General features: G+C 36.0%; 2 protein-coding genes across 2 annotated transcripts in view; both read left to right on the top strand.

Annotated features, from left to right (window-relative positions):
* LOC141583033 (RNA-binding motif protein, Y chromosome, family 1 member B-like) overlaps positions 1-15,633 on the top strand; it is a 93,901-nt gene extending 78,268 nt beyond the window's left edge. Inside the window, exons 4-9 of the mRNA XM_074392453.1 lie at positions 3,002-3,154; positions 9,670-9,784; positions 13,639-13,734; positions 14,620-14,730; positions 14,847-14,935; positions 15,344-15,633. Coding sequence (XP_074248554.1) covers positions 3,002-3,154; positions 9,670-9,784; positions 13,639-13,734; positions 14,620-14,730; positions 14,847-14,935; positions 15,344-15,633 — 854 coding nt within the window. The remainder of the gene's footprint in view (positions 1-3,001; positions 3,155-9,669; positions 9,785-13,638; positions 13,735-14,619; positions 14,731-14,846; positions 14,936-15,343) is intronic.
* LOC141582964 (uncharacterized) overlaps positions 1-18,605 on the top strand; it is an 815,156-nt gene that overhangs the window by 394,795 nt on the left and 401,756 nt on the right. The window lies entirely within an intron of this gene.

Below are 18,605 nucleotides of genomic sequence, written 5' to 3'. Positions count from 1 at the left end.
GGCTGACTTTGGAAGACTAGGAAGGAATCAGCTATGCACAGAACTGCGGAAACTCTTCTGGGCCAAGAAATAACACATGACGTCTCAAGATAGGAAGAACTGCTTACTTGTCTGCAACAGGTCTTGGAGGGGATTTAAGATCCTTTCCCAAATAACAAAAGCCGTGTAATGTTTAAATAGAGTGTTTAGCAGAACTGTTTTCAAGCATTACTTTGGCCTACAGGAAAGATTAAATTGAAAAACGTTATTGTGAATTTAATGAGGACGTTAAACCATTTCTGAGAAGTAACATGAAATACTATATTCGGTTGTTTTTTTAGGTATGCCTCTAGGAAAAATAAGAAATGAGTAAGACAGAAAACATGAATGAGACCAAACAGGGATCACATCTATTGAAACAGTACTAGAGTAGATACAGAACTGTAAATCATATTTAGACATTTTCTGTGATACACAGCAGTGGGTTAAAGAAGGAATTCATAGTGAATAATGTGACTAACCACTTTGAATAAATAACCTTATGTTTTCAAATGACACAGTCTTTCATATAACCTCAAGACACTGAAACTTTTAAATATGTGATCTGAATGTAAAGATGAAGCACATTGTATATTGTACAGAACAGATGGGTTACATTCTCCCATACAATTTGTGATGGTTTAACTTTTTAGGTGTTATTTTTTAATACCGGAGGCCTTTTCATAGGAATGAATAATGGAATTGGTGTTCATTTCTTAACAGAATGCATGGTCTCAGTGATTGTTGCAGGTTTTGCAATGTTCTCAATGTGGGCATTTCAGGAAAAAGAAAGTTTGTTTAGGAGAAAACATCTAGAATGTAAATAGAGTTGATGTAAAAATGTCTGTAAAATAGGATTAGTTGAAATGTGGCAGGGTTGCTGATGGTCGGCTTAATATTTTAGTTTTTGGGTGGAAAAGCAATAAAAGTAGAACAAGCCAAGAACCTTTTTTTTCAAAGTGCTAGCCGCCATGGAACACCGTGTTTTTCAAGAAAGAGAAGACCCACAGGAAAACAGATCTGCAAGAGGAAGGAGTGGACAGACAAGTGGTTGGCATCCCTCACGTGGAGGATGCTTGGGTAACATTTGAAAATATGAAGATGGAAGCCTAGGACTGAAAGACGAAAAGCTTGAAAGTATAGAGATTTCCAAATTTCTTCATATCATTTATGAACAGAAAATTAACTAACTCTTAATAAGCAACATGGTTTATAAGTACTAAAAGTGTATAATGAGAATGATTAAAGTTATGTCTCAAACTCATTTTAAAATCTTAATTACTTTGCATTGAAATTAGGAAAATTTCAAAGTGAATTGAGTTTATGAATCTTGATTCTGTGTTCTCCGCAGATTTTCCACAGAACATGTTTTCATTAATTATCCTTTAGAGTTTCTTGCTTTTGGGCCCAGAATTTCATATACGTTGTATTATCAAAATACCATGAAACCTTAAAACCCATCCAATGGGACATTAGTAACTCAATATTTGAGGACTGATTTTAACAATATTTGTTTGTGTGTGTGTTTGTGTGTGTGTGTGTGTGTAAACATGTATACAGGTGAAAACCATTTCACTTTCGATATAGAGAATTTGTAAATAGGCCTGCCATAAAGTATTATCCATTCATGGAGTATAGAACTTGAGTTTCTTAAAAGATTCTGTGACTCAGAAATGTCAGAATCCTTGGCTTCACAAACACGTATGTATCTTTCTTTGCAGGAGAAAGAGCTTCTGAAAATGATATTTAAGATTGATTTACCCAGTAGGGCAGAGGTGTTAGTTTCTACTTAAAAAAATGTGACCATGTATTAAGAAAATAACTATTGGTTAACTTGTATTATCTATTAACCAACCATCAAAAATCTAACACTTACTTTGGAAATTTAATAGGTAGCTATGCCACCAGGCATGGTGGCTCAAGCCTGTAATCCCAGCACTTTGGGAGGCTAAGGCGGGTGGATCACGAGGTCGAGAGATCGAGACCATCCTGGTCAACATGGTGAAACCCCATCTCTACTAAAAGTGCAAAAAATTAGCTGGGCATGGTGGCACGTGCCTGTAATCCCAGCTACTCAGGAGGCTGGAGAATTGCCTGACCCCAGGAGGCGGAGGTTGCGGTGAGCCGAGATCGCGCCATTGCACTCCAGCCTGGGTAACAAGGGTGAAACTCCGTCTAAAAAAAAAAAAAAAAAAAAAAAATAGGTAGCTCTGTATTTGATGGGAGAAACATTTTCTAAATTTGAAATTGCAGTGTTCGCTTGATTTTAAGAGGCAGAACTTCTTGTCTTTTTTGATTGCAATTAATCTTGAAGGTGAAGTTTAATAATACTCTGCCATGTATAAGAATGTGTTTATTTTTACATGTGACACCACCAAGGTCTCACATGTTTGTAGTTATGTAAAAAAATTAATTATTTAATACATGATACTAATAGATTATTAAAACTGAGCATGTGCTAAGAAGAAAAGTAATATTTTATCAGGGAACTTTAAGAATTGTTATGTTAATAAATTTGCACATAATGGATTTTTCTGAGGTGTCACTGTATCACTTAATAAATAATTGAGTTTCTTTGAGTATAATTTGGTTTCTGTTTATTATATGATTTGAAAAACCTTTCATAATACTAGAACAATATGAACAGTAATTTATCATTTATCTTCTAATGTTTTTTTTCTTTAGTTTCATTAAATTTTGCTATTTAGCCAATAGGCTTCTGCTCTCAGTTCATTCTCCACTGATCCCATGTTTCTTTCTCACAGCAATGTGCAGTATTTCTTAAGTGTTCATTTGGCAGATGTTTAAATGGATTTTGATACTGTGAGTTGCACTGATTTGATATTGAAATACTACATTCTTTAGCATACACAAATGTAAATTTTTAAGATTACAATATGTAGGAGAGATTTAGAAATATCTACCGCTTAGCCATTTAGGAAATGGTGATGTTAATTAACAAAAGATTTTGTTTGAAATACAGATGATGGTGAACGCACTGGTGATCTCAACATGAGTTTTTTCAGAGGACCTTTTCCAGTTAAAAGATGTCCAACTTTGAGAAGTGGAGGTCCTTATCCAAAAATGTCTGCTCCTTTTACTATGGCTAGAAGCAATCGCGGAATGGGAGGTCAAGGTAAATGCTACCTGTTGGAATTCTGTCATTTCTGTATGACTAAAACTGAGCCATTTGTACTGAAGGATTAACCAAAAGTTTGAGAAATAAAATAGATGTGACACATACATAGGCATATTTACTGTTTGAAAACTTTTATAATACTTTCCATCTGACTAGAGAAGTTACATATTTATGGTGAAGAAACACTTGAGATTCAGATTTCAGATAAAAGAAGGGATTACAGTGAGGGAAGCACTCCTTTTAATGCTGTGATGCTAGAGAATGGCTTAGTTTTTCTTGAAGTTCCTGGTAGTTTTTTTGATGGTCAGCTTCTTAATCCAATCAATACTTCCATTTACTAGGTCCCTTTGTACTGGACCCCTGGTGTTCCCATCTAAAAATTGAATGATGAGTTTCATTTTTGGGTTGAAGTACTGCCTTCATCAGGCCAGAGTGTCCTGGAGAGACGATGACATATTACTGCTTCAAATTCTGGGGCTGAAGCAGTTATTCTCTTAAAGCTGCCTGCTGTTTTTGTAGCTAGTGGCATGCAACACCACACCTGTCTAATTTTTTATAAATTTTGATAGAGACAGGATCGCACTACATTGTCATAGTTGACATTAAATCCCTGAGCTCAAAATGTTGACTTGTCTCAGTTTTTCACACTGGCTCATGGTGTGAGCCATTGTGCCTGGCCGTCCAGATCCTGAGACCCCAGCAATGCTTACATTCAGAGGCATTCTGCCCAGTTTTTAGGATACTAAAGGCATCCTCAAAGATGCATGTTGGACAGCAGCATGTCAAGCATTTTCAGTTATGTGGATATCACAGAAGTACAGAGCTGTGAAATATAAGAAGGGCTTTAAATTAATGGTTACGGTGGTACAGGGATGTTTAGACATTAAAACAAGATATGTAGTATAGGAGTTGAAATTATTTGAGGGGAGATTTCAGAACCAAGCAGCATGAGGCCAGCAGTAGGGTTGAATAGAAGTAATAATTCTGAGAAGAAGTGTAACGTTTCAGAGTGAACAGAAGAAAGCCAGACAATAAAGTAACAGCTCTCAGCAAATAATTTTAAGTAGGACACATTAAAATTCCGACTTAGCCCTCCATATTAACATGGAAAAATTAGAAACATTTCATTGTCAATTTTACATTTTGTAGCAGAGTATCAGTGAAGTTATGCATCCACTGACTGCAAAATGCACAAGTCAGCACCTTTTCATTAAAAGTTTAGCCAGTGAACATACCACAGGTGGAAGACTGATCTCTAAGAAGCTGCAGATGAAGAGTGTATTAAAAGAGATTGTTTTCTATTTTGAAAGGGGCATAATGATGTAATTAGCACATGAATAGTACTGCTTATTGCCAGGAGAAGAATTCTTGGCCATCATTAGAAAACCTGCACTAGGTCATTTTAAATTTTCAATGTTTAAGATAGGGGCAACCGCTTCAAGATCAAGGATAACATTTTGGCGTAAATATAGCATGCAGCCATTCGAGGGTTGCAGTATTTGTGTGAGTGAAATGCACTGAACAACATGGGCAAATTGACTGTTGAGATGAGAAAGCACCAACCTGTAAACTTTATAATCAGTGAAGACTTTGATGATTTTACATGTTTTTTTCTGTGTCATCAATAGCTGTAGGCAATTCATATGAGAAAGAAAGTAATAACTTAATAGTTATTAGGCATTAGAAGTTAATGTTTACCTAAGAGTTAGTGTATGGCTTAAGTTTTAAGAACTGGCCTTGTAGGAATCAAGAGATAATTCAGATCTATAAGAAGGATTCAAGGTGTCAGGAATATCTGGTGACTTAGGGAAAGAAGGATTGAGTCACTGAAGATATATCTTGAATCAGTTGCCTTAGAGAACAAATAATGGTGTTTCAGGATTTCTTCTGTTTACATAATGTTTCATCATGTTAAATTTACAGGTCCCACATTACCTAGAAGAGAGAATTACGGAGGTCCTTAATGCGGAAAGTCAGTCCCTTCCTGGAGGCATGACCATATGTCAGGAAAAGATGATGATTATGCACCCAAGAATAGGTAAAGGAAAAATGTAAACTAGTTTATTGTTGTTTTAGTGATGAAATTCACGTAAGAAAATAGAACATTTATAGGTAAACAATTAAGTAGCCTTTATTACATGCTGTGTTGTGCAACATCCGCCTCTGTCTAGTTCCAAAAGGTTTTCATCACTCCAAACTACATGCCCCTTACCAGTTAAGCAGTCCCTTTCATTTTGTCTTTTTCCTCAGCTGCTAATAACCACCACTCTGTTTTGTTTGTGAACTGACCTGTTCTGCCTTCTTCTTATTAATTGGTTTGATAAAACACTACTTTACTTTTATGTCTGTTTTCTTCTGCCTCATGCCCTCAAGTTTCATTCACAACATAGCATTTCACTTTTCACAAAAGCTGTTAACCCATTCATTTGCTTGACTGTTTCTTCCACACTAGTTTTGTGCACACATGTTTGTCTGAGTACAGGTACTGAGTTCTGGGTATGCATGAGTGAAAATGCTTTATCTTAATGTTAAGGTTTTTGTTTGTTTGTTTGTTTTTTTTTTTTTTTTTTTTTTTTTTTTTTTTTTTTTTGAGGCTCCACCACATATCTTCATAGTAGCTGCGTCATTTTCCAATCCAACAAGTGTTGTATCAGCCTGCCAGTTTATCTGCATCCTCTCATGGTCTTGATATTTGTAGAATTTTTAATAGCGCGATCTCGGCTTATCACAACCTCCATCTCCTGGGTTCATGCAATTCTCCTGCCTCAGCCTCCTGAGTAGCTGGGATTACAGGCACATGCCACCATGCCCAGCTGATTTTTGGTATTTTTATTAGAGACGGGGTTTCACCATGTTGACCAGGATGGTCTCGATCTCTTGACCTCGTGATCCACCCGCCTTGGCCTCCCAATATTTGTAGCATTTTATAATGTATAATCATTTCAATATGGCTGAGATGTGGTATCTCACTGGTGTTGAAATATATTTCTGAATAACTAGTTATGAATATCAGTCCCACTTGTCTTTTGGGTATTTTCATTATGTAATTGGATAAGTGCCTAGCCCTTTATAAGTGTCTGGCCTTTGTTTTACTTAAGCTGTAACTATGTTATGTTTTTGATACCAGAGGATGATAACTTAAAATGTGTTTCTTCAACTTATGCAATCAGAAATAATCCAGGTTTTTGGGACATCATGGAATATGCTTTGATTAACTTAAATGCGTTTCTTCAACTTATGCAATCAGAAATAATCCAGGTTTTTGTGACATCATGGAATATGCTTTGAAGTGTAGGCAGTATGCATACTGTGATCAAGCTATTTCAAGACAGGATACACATTCCACTAGCGGATATGTCTTATAAAGCTTTTCGGTTTTGTCCAATAGATTTCTTAAATCGTTCTTTGTGACACTGTCAAACCTTTTTTGTTTTATCTTTTTTAATTTAGTGATCATGATGGCTACAAAACGCATGCTGGTAGAGATCATTCTGAACATCATAGTAGAAGTTCTAACACAGATTCATATCAGACTTATCTTAAGACTCCAAGTTTGATTTTTAAATTACAGAATTATATTGAATAGACCAGATTTTTAAAAGGAAAAGTATTAATGGAAAAGGTAACATGTTGAAATACTCAGAGTTTTGAACAGTAGAAACCTTAGGGAAGTGTACGAAGCTAAAACATCCATTAATTGTCAGAAAATGTGACTGGTGTTTAATTCAGAATAAAATTCCTTAAGATTGAAAATACTAATCAGATGGCTTTTTTAAATAAAGCCTTTTGAGCAATGAAGAAATAAAATTTGTTTAGCATATTGTTTACACAATCGGCTTCGGATCTCAGTTCATTCTCCACTTATCCCATATTCCTTTTCACATCAATATACAGTGTTTCTTGAGTGTTTATTTGATAGATGTTTAAATGGATTTTGATATTTTGAATTGCACTGCTTTGATATAGAAATTCTACATTCTTTAGCATAGACAAATGTAAATGTTTAAGATTACAATGCATAGGAGAGATTTAGAAATATCTACCACATAGCCATTTAAGAAATGGTGATGTTACTTAACAAAAGATTTTGTTTGAAATACAGATGATGGTGAATACACTCGTGATCTCAACATGAGTTTTTTCAGAGGACCTTTTCCAGTTAAAAGATGTCTACCTTTAAGAAGTGGAGGTCCTTATCAAAAAAAGTCTGCTCCTTTTACTGTGGCTAGAAGCAATAGTGGGATGGAAGGTCAAGGTAAACGCTACCTGATGGAATTGTGTCATTTCTGTATGACTGAAAATGAGCCATTTGTACTGAAAGCTTACCTTAAAGTTTGAGAAACAAAATAGTTGTAACACATACATTGGTATATTTACTGTTTGAAAACTTGTAATACTTTCCATCTCACTAGAAAAGTTACAGATTTATGCTGAAGAAACACTTGAGCTTTAAATTTCAGATAAAAGAAGGGATTAGATTGAGGGAAATACTCCTTTTAATGCTGTGATGCTAGAGAATGGCCTTTAGTTTTTCTTGACGTTCTGGTAGTATTTTTTGATGGTCAGCTTCTTAATCCAATCAATTATTCCATTTCCTAGGTCCCTTTGTATTGGAGCCCTGGTTTTCCTATCTAAGAAGTGTATATTGAGTTTCATTGTTGGGTTGAAGTCCTGCCTCCATCAGGCCAGAGTGCAAAGGGGAGACGATGACACATAACTGCCTCAAATTCTGGGGCTGAAGCAGTTAATCTCTTACATCTGCCTGCTGTTGTTGCAGCTGGTGGCATGCATCACCGCACCTAATTCTTTTTTTAAATTTTTTGGTAGAGACAGAATCTCACTGCATTGTCATAGTTGACATTAAATTCCCTGAGCTAAAGCATTTGACTTGCCTTCAGTCTACCACACGGGCTCACGATGTGAGTCATTGTGCTTGGAATACAGATCCTGAGACCCCATCAATGCTTATAATCAGAGGCATTCTGACCAGTTGTTGGGATACTAAGGGCATCCTCAAAGATGCATGTTGGACAAGAGCATGTCCAACCTCTTTAGTTACGTGGATACCACTGAATTGCAGAGTTGTGAAACATGGGAAGGACTGTAAATTAATTGTTAAGATGGTACAGGGATGTTTAAACATTAAGAAAAGATACTGAATGTAGGAGTTGAAATTATTTGAGGGGAGAATTCAGAACCAAGCAGCATGAGGCAAGCAGTAGTGTTGAATACAAGTAATAATTCTGCGAAGGAGAAATATCAGATTTCAGAGTGAACAGAAGAAAGCCAGACAATAAACTAACAGCTCTCAGCAAAGAATTTAAAACAGAACATATTAAAATTCTGACTTAGCTCTCCATGATAATATGGAGAAAATAGAATTAATGCATTTTCTATTTTACATTTTGTAATAGAGTATCAGTGAAGGCAGGTGTCTACTGACTTCAAAATGTACAAGTAAGCACATTTTCACATTTTCTTTTCTTTTTTTTTTTTTTTTTGAGACGGAGTTTCGCTCTTGTTACCCAGGCTGGAGTTCAATGGCGCGATCTCGGCTCACCACAACCTCCACCTTCTGGGTTCAGGCAATTCTCCTGCCTCAGCCTGCTGAGTAGCTGGGATTACAGGCATGGGCCACCATGCCCAACTAATTTTTTTTTGTATTTTTAGTAGAGACGGGGTTTCACCATGTTGACCAGGATGGTCTCGATCTCTTGACCTCGTGATCCACCCGCCTCGGCCTCCCAAAGTGCTGGGATTACAGGCTTGAGCCACCGCGCCCGGCAAGTCAGCACATTTTCATTAAATGTTTAGCCAGTGAACATATCAGAGGTCGAAGACTGATCTCTTAGAAGCTTCACATGAAGAGTATATTAAAAGAGATTGTTTCCTATTTTGAAAGGGGCATAAGATGTAATTAGCACTTGAATAGTACTGCTTATTACCAGGAGAAGAATTCTTGGCCATCATTAGAAAACCTTCACTAGTATATTTTAATTTTTCAACATTTAAGATAGGGGCAACCACTTCAAGACCGAGGAGAACATTTCGGTGTAAATATAGCATGCAGCCACTCATGGTTTGCAGTATTTGTGTGAGTGAGAGGCAATCAACAACACCGGTAAATTGACTTTCTTGAGCTGCGAAAGCACCGGCGTGTAAACTTTAATACCCGTGAAGGCTTTGATGGTTTTATGTGTTTTGCCTGTGCCATCAATAGTCATGGGCAATTCATATGAGAAAGAAAATAATAAGCAATAGTTACTAGCCATTAAAAGTGAACTTTTAACTAAGTGTTAGTGTATGGCTTAAGTTTGTAAGAACTGTCCTTGTAGGAATCAAGAGATAATTCAGAGCCGTAAGAAATCAAGGTGTCAGGAATTGCGGGTGACTTATGGAAAGAAGAATTGAGTCACTGAAGAAATATCTTGTAACAGTTGTCTTAGAAAACAAATAATGGTGTTTCAGGTTTTCTTCTGTTTACATAGTGTTTCATCATGTTAAATTTACAGGTCCCACATCACGTGGAAGAGAGAATTATGGAGGTCCTTCATGCGGAAAGTCAGTCTCTTCCTGGAGGCATGAGCATATGTCACGAAAAGATGATGGTTATGTGCCTAAGGATAGGTAAAGAAAAAATGAAAACTAGTTTATTGTTGTTTTCGTGATGAAATTTATGTAAGAAAATGGAACACTTTTAGGTACACAGTTAAGTGGTATCTATTACATGCTGTGTTCTGCAGCAACAGCCTCCATCTAGTTCCAAAACCTTTTCTTTGCTCCAAACTACAAGTCCCTTACCAGGTAAGCAGTCCCTTTTCTTTTGTCTTTTCCCTCAGCTGCTAATAACCACCACTCTGTTTTGTTTGTGAACTGACCTGTTCTGCCTTCTTCATGTTAATGGGCTTGATCTAACACTTCTCAACTTCTATATCTGTTTTTCTTCTGCCTGATGTCCTGAAGTTTCATTCACAACATAGCACTTCACTTTTTACACAAGCTGTTAACCCATTCATTTGTTTGGGTGTTTCTGCCACGTTATTGTTATGCACATATTTTTGTTTGAGTACAGGTACTGAATTCTTGGTATGTATGAGTGAAAATTCTTTATCTTAATGTTAAGGTTTTCTTTTTTTTTTTTTTTTTTTTTTTTTTTCTGAGGCCCCACCACATTTCTTCATAGAAGCTGCATCATTTTCCAATTCAACAAGCATTGTATCAGCATTCCAGTTTATCTGCATCCTTTCACGGTCGTGATATTTGTAGCATTTCATAATGTATAACCATTTCAGTATGGCTGAAATATGGTACCTCAATGGTGTTGAAATGTATTTCTGAATAACTAATTATGAATATCAGTCCCACTTGTCTTTTGGGTATCTTCATATTGTATTTGGATAAGTGCCTAGTCTTTGTATATGTTTGGCCTTTATTTGATATAAGTTGTAAATATGTTATATTTTTGATACTAGAAGTTGATAACTTAAAATGTGTTTCTTCAACTTATGCAATCAGAAATAATCCAGGTTTTTGAGACATCATGGAATATGCTTTGATGTGTAGACACTATGCATACTGTGATCATGCTAGTTCTAGACAGAATACACATTCCACTAGCTGATATAAGTCTTATAAAATTTTTCAGTTTTGTCCTATAGATTTTTTTAATCATTCTTTGTGACACTGTCAAACCTTTTTTGTTTTTTCTTTTTTAATTTAGTGATCATGATGGCTACAAAAGGCATGCTGGTAGAGATCATTCTGAACATCATAGTAGAAGTTCTAACAGAGATTCATATCAGACTTATAGTAAGACTCCAAGTTTGATTTTCAAACTACAGAATTATAATGAATAGACCAGATTTTAAAAAGGGAAAGTATGAAGGAAAAAGGTAACATGTTGAAATACTGAGATTTTTGAACAGTAGATACCTTAGGGAAGTGTACGAAGTTAAAACCTCCATTAAGTGTCAGAAAATGTGACTGGCATTTAATTCAGAATAAAATTCCATAAGACTGAAAATACTAATCAGATGGCTCTTTTAAATAAAGCCTTTTGAGCAATGCAGAAACAGAATTTGTTTAGCCTATTGTTTAGACAATAGGCTTCTGCTCTCAGTTTGTTCTCCACTTATCCCATTTTTCTTTCCAAAACAATATATGGTGTTTCTTGAGTGTTTATTTGATAGATGTTTAAATGGATTTTGATATTTTGAATTGCACTGCTTTGATATAGAAATTCTACATTCTTTAGCATAGACAAATGTATATTTTTAAGATTACAACACATAGGAGAGATTTAGAAATATCTACTGCTTAGCCATTTAAGAAATGCTGATGTTACTTAACAAAAGATTTTGTTTGAAATACAGATGATGGTCAATACACTGGTGATCTCAACATGAGTTTTTTCAGGGGACCTTTTCCAGTTAAAAGATGTTCATCTTTGAGAAGTGGAGATCCTTACCCAAAAAATGTCTGCTCCTTTTACTGTGGCTAGAAACAATAGCAGGATGGGAGGTTGAGGTAAATGCTACCTGATGGAATTCTGTAATTTCTGTATGACTAAAAATGAGCCATTTGTACTGAAGGGTTGAATTCAAATTTGAGAAACAAGAGATATGTGACACATACATTGGCATATTTACTGTTTGAAAACTTTTATAATAGATTCCATTGAACTAGAGAAGTTACAAATTTATGATGAAGAAACACTTGAGCTTCAAATTTCAGATAAATCAAGGGATTACATTGAGTGAAACACTCCTTTTAATGCTGTGATGCCAGAGAATGGCTTTTAGGTTTTCTGAAGTTCCTGGTAGTACTTTTTGATGGTCAGCTTCTTAATCCAATCAATTATTCCATTATCTAGATCCCTTTTTATTGGAACCCTGGTGTTCTGACCTAAAAATTGTATGTTGAGTTTCATTGTTGGGTTGAAGTCCTGCCTTCATCAGGCCAGAATGCAAAGGGGAGACAATCACACATTACTGCCTCAAGTTCTGTGGCTGAAGCAGTTACTCTCTTACATCTGCCTGCTTTTGTTGCAGCTGGTGGCATGCATCACCACACCTATCTGAAGTTTTTTTTTTTTTTTGTTTTGTTTTTGTTTTTTTTTTTTTTTAATTTTTTGGTAGAGACAGAATCTCACTACATTGTTGTAGTTGACATTAAATCCCTCAGCTCAAACATTTGACTTGCCTCAGTATTCCACACATGCTCATGGTGTGAGCCATTGTGCCTGGCAATACAGATCCTGAGACTCCAGCAATGCTTACATTCAGAGGCATTCTGACCGGTTTTTAGGATACTAAGGGCATCCTCAAGGATGCATGTTGGACAACAGCATGTGCAGCATTTTCAGTTATGTGGATATCACAAAATTGTAGAGTTGTGAATCATAGGAACAGCTGTAAATTAATTGTTATGATGGCACAAGGATGTTTAAACATTAACACAAGATACTGAGTGTAGGAGTTGAAATTATTTCAGGGGAGAATTCAGAACCCAGCAACATGAGGCAAGCAGCAGCATTGAATACAAGTAATAATTCTGCAAAGGAGAAATGTGAGGTTTCAGAGTGAACAGAAGAAAGTCAGACAATAAAGTAACTGCTCTCAGCAAAGAATTTTAAGCAGAACATATTAAAATACTGAAAATAGAAACATTGCATTATCAATTTTACATTTTGTAATAGAGTATCAGTGATGGTAGGCATTTGCTGACTTTAAAATGCACAAGTCAGCACATTTTCATTAAACGTTTAGCCAGTGAACATATCATAGGTGGAAAACTGATCTCTAAGAATCTGCACATGAAGGATATATTAAAAGAGATTGTTTTCTATTTTGAAAAGGGCAAAATGAGGCAATTAGCACTTTAATAGTACTGTTCACTGCCAGCAGAAGAATTCATGACCATGATTAGAAAACCTGCACTAGGTCATTTTAGTTTTCAACATTTAAAATAGGGGCAACTGCTTTAACACCAAGGAGAACATTTAGGTGTAAATATACAGCATGCAGTCATTCGAGGGTTGCGGTATTTGTATAAGTTAGATGCACTGAACAACATGGGCAAATTGACTTTCTTGAGCTGAGAAGGCACCAACGTGTAAACTTTGAAATCCATGAAGACATTGATGGTTTTACATGTTTTGCCTGTGTCATCAATAGTCATAGGCCATTCATATGAGAAAGAAAATAATTACTAATAGTTATTAGCCATTAAAAATAAACTTTTACCTAAGTGTTAGTGTGTGGCTTAAGTTTGTAAGAACTGGCCTTGTAGGAATCAAGAGATAGTTCAGAGCCATAAGAAGCATTCAAGGTGTCATGAATTTCTTGTGACTGAGGGAAAGAAGAATTGAGTCACTGAAGAAATATCTTGCAACAGTTGTCTTAGAGAACAAATAATAGTGTTTCAGGTTTTCTGCTGCTTACATAATGTTTCATCATGCTAAATTTCACATCACATGGAAGAGAGAATTATGGAGGTCTTTCATGTGAAAAGTCAGTCTCTTCCTGGAGGCATGACAATATGTCACAAAAGGGTGACGGTTATGCACCTAAGAATAGGTAAAGGAAAAATGAAAACTAGTTTATTTTTGTTTTAGTGATGAAATTCACGTAAGAAAGTGGAATATTTTTTAGGTAAACAATTAAGTGTCATTTATTACATGCTATGTTGTGCAACAACCTCCTCCGTCTAGTTCCAAAACCTTTTCTTCACTCCAAACTACAAGTCCCTTACCAGTTAAGCAGTCCCTTTCATCTTGTCTTTTCCCTCAGCTACTAATAACCACCACTCTGGTTTGTTTGTGAACTGACTTGTTCTGCCTTCTTCATATTAATGGTCTTGATCCAACACTACTTGACTTTTATATCTGTTTCTCTTCTGCCTGATGTCCAGAAGTTTCATTCACATCATAGCACTTCGCTTTTTACACAAGCTGTTAACCCATTCATTTGTCTGGGTGTTTCTTCCACGCTATTTTTATGCACACATGTTTGTTTGAGTACAGTTACTGAATTCTGGATATGTATGAGTGAAAATTCTTGATCTAAATGTTAAGTTGTGTTTCGTTTTGTTTTGTTTTTGTTTTTTTATGGCCTCACCACATTTCATTATATTAGCTACATCATTTTCCAGTCCAACAAGTGTTGTATCAGTGTTCCAGTTTATCTGCATCCTCATGGTCTTGATATTTGTAGAATTTTTAATGTGTAACCATTTCAGTATGGCTGAAATATGGTATCTCACTTGGATTTTTAAATGCATTTTCTGAATAACTACTTATGAGTATCACTTCCACTTGTCTTTTGGGTATTTTCATATCATATTTGGATAAGTGCCCAGTCCCTTATATATCTGGCTTTATTTTATTTAAGCTGTAAATAAATCGTGTTTTTGATTCTAGAAGTTGATAACTTAAAATTTGTTTCTTCAACTTATGCAATCAGAAATAATCCAGGTTTCCGAGACACCAAGGATTATCCTTTGATGTGTAGACACTATGCATACCGTGAACATGCTCGTTCTAGACAGGATACACATTCCACTAGAGGATATAGGTCTTATAACGTTGTTCCGTTTTGTCCAGTAGATTTTTTAAATTGTTCTTTCTGACACGGTCAATCTTTTTTTTTTTTTTTTTTTTTTTTTTTTTTTTTTTTTTTTTTTAATTTAGTGACCATGATGGCAACAGAAGGAATGCTGGTAGAGATCATTCTGAACATCATGGTAGAAGTTCTAACAGAGATTCATATCAGACTTATAGTAAGACTCCAAGTTTCATTTTTAAATTACAGAATTATATTGAATAGACCATGTTTTTTAAAGGGGCAAGAAGAAAGGAAAAATGTAACATGTTTACATACTGAGAGTTTTGAACAGTAGAAAGCTTAAGGAAGTGTACGAAGCTTAAAACCTCCATTAATTATCATAAAATGTGACTGGCGTTTTATTCAGAATAATGTTTCTTAAGCTTGAAAATACTCTCTTCTGCCTCTTTAAAATAATGCCTTTTGAGCAATGCAGAAATAAACACTATCCTGTAAATAAAATAAAGACAGATGAATGCAAATATTTCCATATAGTACTTTATCTGATTCATGCTTTAGTGATACCAGTAAAAATGTTTAAATGTATTTCAACATCAGCTTTATGATTTTATTAACCCTGCAGGGACCTCTCATGGTGCAGCTTCTGCACAAATTCCTAGGAAGATTTATGGTGGAAGCAGTTGCCCTGATTATAACAATACACGAGATAGATATGGCAGAAGTCGGGAGAAGTACTCAAGGAGCCATGGTGATTTCTCTTCTAGTCATCATGAGAATTGTGGCAGAAAAGAAACAATGTGTCCACCCTCTGTGGAGTCAGTGCATCGTGCTTCTCCTGAAGCACATGGTACTTCAAGATATTGGACATCTACAGGGGATGACGTAGGAAGGCGATCTGAAAAAGGAGACTGAAGCTGATACTAAAAGTCATGTTTATTGCATACCCAAACTTGCTGTTGAATGGAAAATCAATATGTTGTTTCTGCATTATTACCTGAGAACCACTATACGAAATAGGTTGTTTTGGGGGGGAGAGGGTGATACTCATTTCCTCCATTAATATTTTTGAGATATTCAGATGACAACATTTTTTCAAAGTAATTTTACAACTGTTAGTGCTAATCGAACTGAAAGCTACTCTGTTTTGATGTAATGTCTGTTTAAAATTTTTCAGAATAAAATTTTACAGGTAATATCATATGCCTGATTTCATTGCTATACGTACTTAAAAGCAAATTATGCAAGAGAGTAAACTGTGGTGTTCAAAGTTTTCTTCATTTGTTTGCACCTAAGTTGATACAAAAATAGACATCTCATGTCTGCATTGGAATCTGTACATGTTTCCTACATGGGCTCTGTTGCTTTAGTTTATGCCTGTATTCCCACCTTTGGGAGGCCTAAGCAGGTGGAGATAAGCAGGTCAGGAGATTGAAACCATCCTCACTTGCAGGGTGAAAGCCAGTCTCTAATAAAAATACAGAAAATTAGCCAGGTATAGTGGCTGATGGCTGTAGTCACAGCTACTCTGGAGGCTGAGTCAGGAGAACTGCTTGAACCCAGGAGGTGGACGTTGCAGTAAGCTAGGATTGCACTACTGCACTCCAGCCTGAGTGACAAAGTGAGAATGTGTGGAAAAAAAAAAAAAAAAAAAAAAAAAAAAAAGTAGCAGTTTTGGCCAGGCGAGGTGGCTGGCTCCTGCAATCCCAACATTGGAGATATCAGAAGGTCAATTTTCTGGTCTTCAGAAAACTACTGAACTAAACTCAAACTAAAAGATTTGTCCTTAAAGGTATGTTAAAGGACAAAGTAAATCATTAGGTGTGTTTGTTGCTAAAGTTTAATGAATCCAGAAAGTTTTCCTTGTAGCATTCTCTGACTAAAGGGGACAAAGATTATGAAAAAATATTTTCCACCTTAATCAAAAGTGAATCAGCCTAACTACCTAGCTTAATGACATTAATTGTTCCTATATAGTGGAAGATAAATTTCTTTCAGGAACTAACATTAATTCTTTCTTGAAATATTTGACAATGGTTATAAGTAAGTGTTTAGCAATATGTTCTCACAAATAGGAATGATCTGGAAGGACTGGGGTTTTGTAAAGTTATGTTTATTTTATTTTTTATGTATTTAATTTGTGATGGAGACTAACTAGCCTTGTCATCTAAGCTATGGTGCAGTGTCTTGAACTTAGTTCATTGCAACCTCCACCCTTTGGGTTCAAGCTACTTTTCTTCCTCAGCATCTTTAGTCACTGGGATTTCAGATGTCTACCAGCAGACCTGGCTAATATTTTATTTTTGTACAGACAGCATTTCACCTTCTTGGCCAAGCTGGTGTACAAATCAAGATCCACCCTTTTCTGCCTCCCCAAGTGCTATTAATACAGGCATAAGCCACTCTGCACAGCATATCAGATTTCCACTATGCTCAACCTGTCAGATTTAATTTAATACGGATAGGATTGCTTTAAAAGTTATCCCTTTGGGACAGTTAGTTGTATGATACATCAGCATATTCAGAGTGCAGATTGCTTAAAGGTTTAAGAAATTATCTAGTAATCAATATAAAATGGGTGGTGGAGAAATCCCATGATGCTCTCAGATAAAAACATTTGGACCCAAGTAAGTAAATCAAATAATTTACTTGATCATACAACCTAAAGAAATGGAATATATAAAGATTAAACATCTAATTAATGGACTAATATATTAAGATACAAAATAACTACTAAAACATGTAAAAATTCTTACCTGAGTGTTCTTTAGTTTTTCATTGAAACAGAACTTTTATAATCTGTAGTGTTTAGAAGTAACAAACTAATCTACAGAAGGAAGTATTTTCATGAAAAAATTTTGACAACATTTGTTTTTTAGGGAAAAAATGTCCAAATAATTTTAGAAAAGTTAACATTTCTGAGTTTTGGGTGGTTATTCATGTTGCAACATTGCATGTCGATTCACATATAAAGTAGAATTATGAAGAATAAATAAATAGATAAAACTCCCTAGTCATGTGTCTTCACAGTGGCAATTCAAGATCTAGTGCCTTTTCAGGTGTGATAACTCAGGTCTTTAATCCCAGCATTTTGTGAGGCTGATACAGGCATTGCACTTCACCTGAGGCATTTGAGACAAAGGCTGGGCAACATGGAGAAATAGAGTCTCTGGAATAGCTAAAACTGGCTGCATTTAATTGCGCATCAGCGTACTTTTTGCTTTTTCGGATGCTAAGGCAGGAGTATAGCTTAAAGATAAGTGGGCCAGTTTGCAGTGAGCTTGCGAGCTCGCTCCACTGCATTTTATTTTTGGAGACAGAGTGAGTCACAGTTTTAAGAAAAAGTGTCTATGATATTCTGACCCTGGAAGTATTTTTCCCAAATTATCTCCATGTGGAATTCCTTCATAAGAATCTAATAAAATGGGAGACAAAATAAGTTGTGAGATACAATCTCAGCTCACTACAACCTCTGCCTCCTGGGTTCAACGGATTCTCCTGCCTCAGCCAGTGAAATGTGGTGAGGTGCAGTGGCTTGTGCCTGTAGTCCCAGCAGGTTTGGAGGCTGAGAGAGGTGGTTTACTTGAGGTCAGGAGTTTGAAGCCAGTGTGGACCCCATTGTAAAACCCTGTCAATACTAAAAATAAACACATTAGAGGCAGGGTGCATTTGCTCATGCCTGTGGTGCCAGCACTTTGGGAGTCTGAGGGAGACAGATCACGAAGTCAGTAGTTGGAGACCAGCCTGACCAGCATGCTGAAACCCTGTTTTTACTAAAAATGCAAACAATTAGCCAGGCTTGGTGGACTGCGCTTGTAGTGCCAGCTACTCAGGAGGCCATGACAGGAGAATCGCTTGAACCTGGGAGGTGGAGAGGCTGCAGTGAG

Source organism: Saimiri boliviensis, chromosome Y, assembly GCF_048565385.1.
Source record: "Saimiri boliviensis isolate mSaiBol1 chromosome Y, mSaiBol1.pri, whole genome shotgun sequence".
NCBI classification, from domain to species: Eukaryota; Metazoa; Chordata; class Mammalia; order Primates; family Cebidae; genus Saimiri; species Saimiri boliviensis.
The sequence above is the reverse complement of the archived record's forward strand: the minus strand, read 5'-3'. Positions and strand labels throughout refer to the sequence as shown.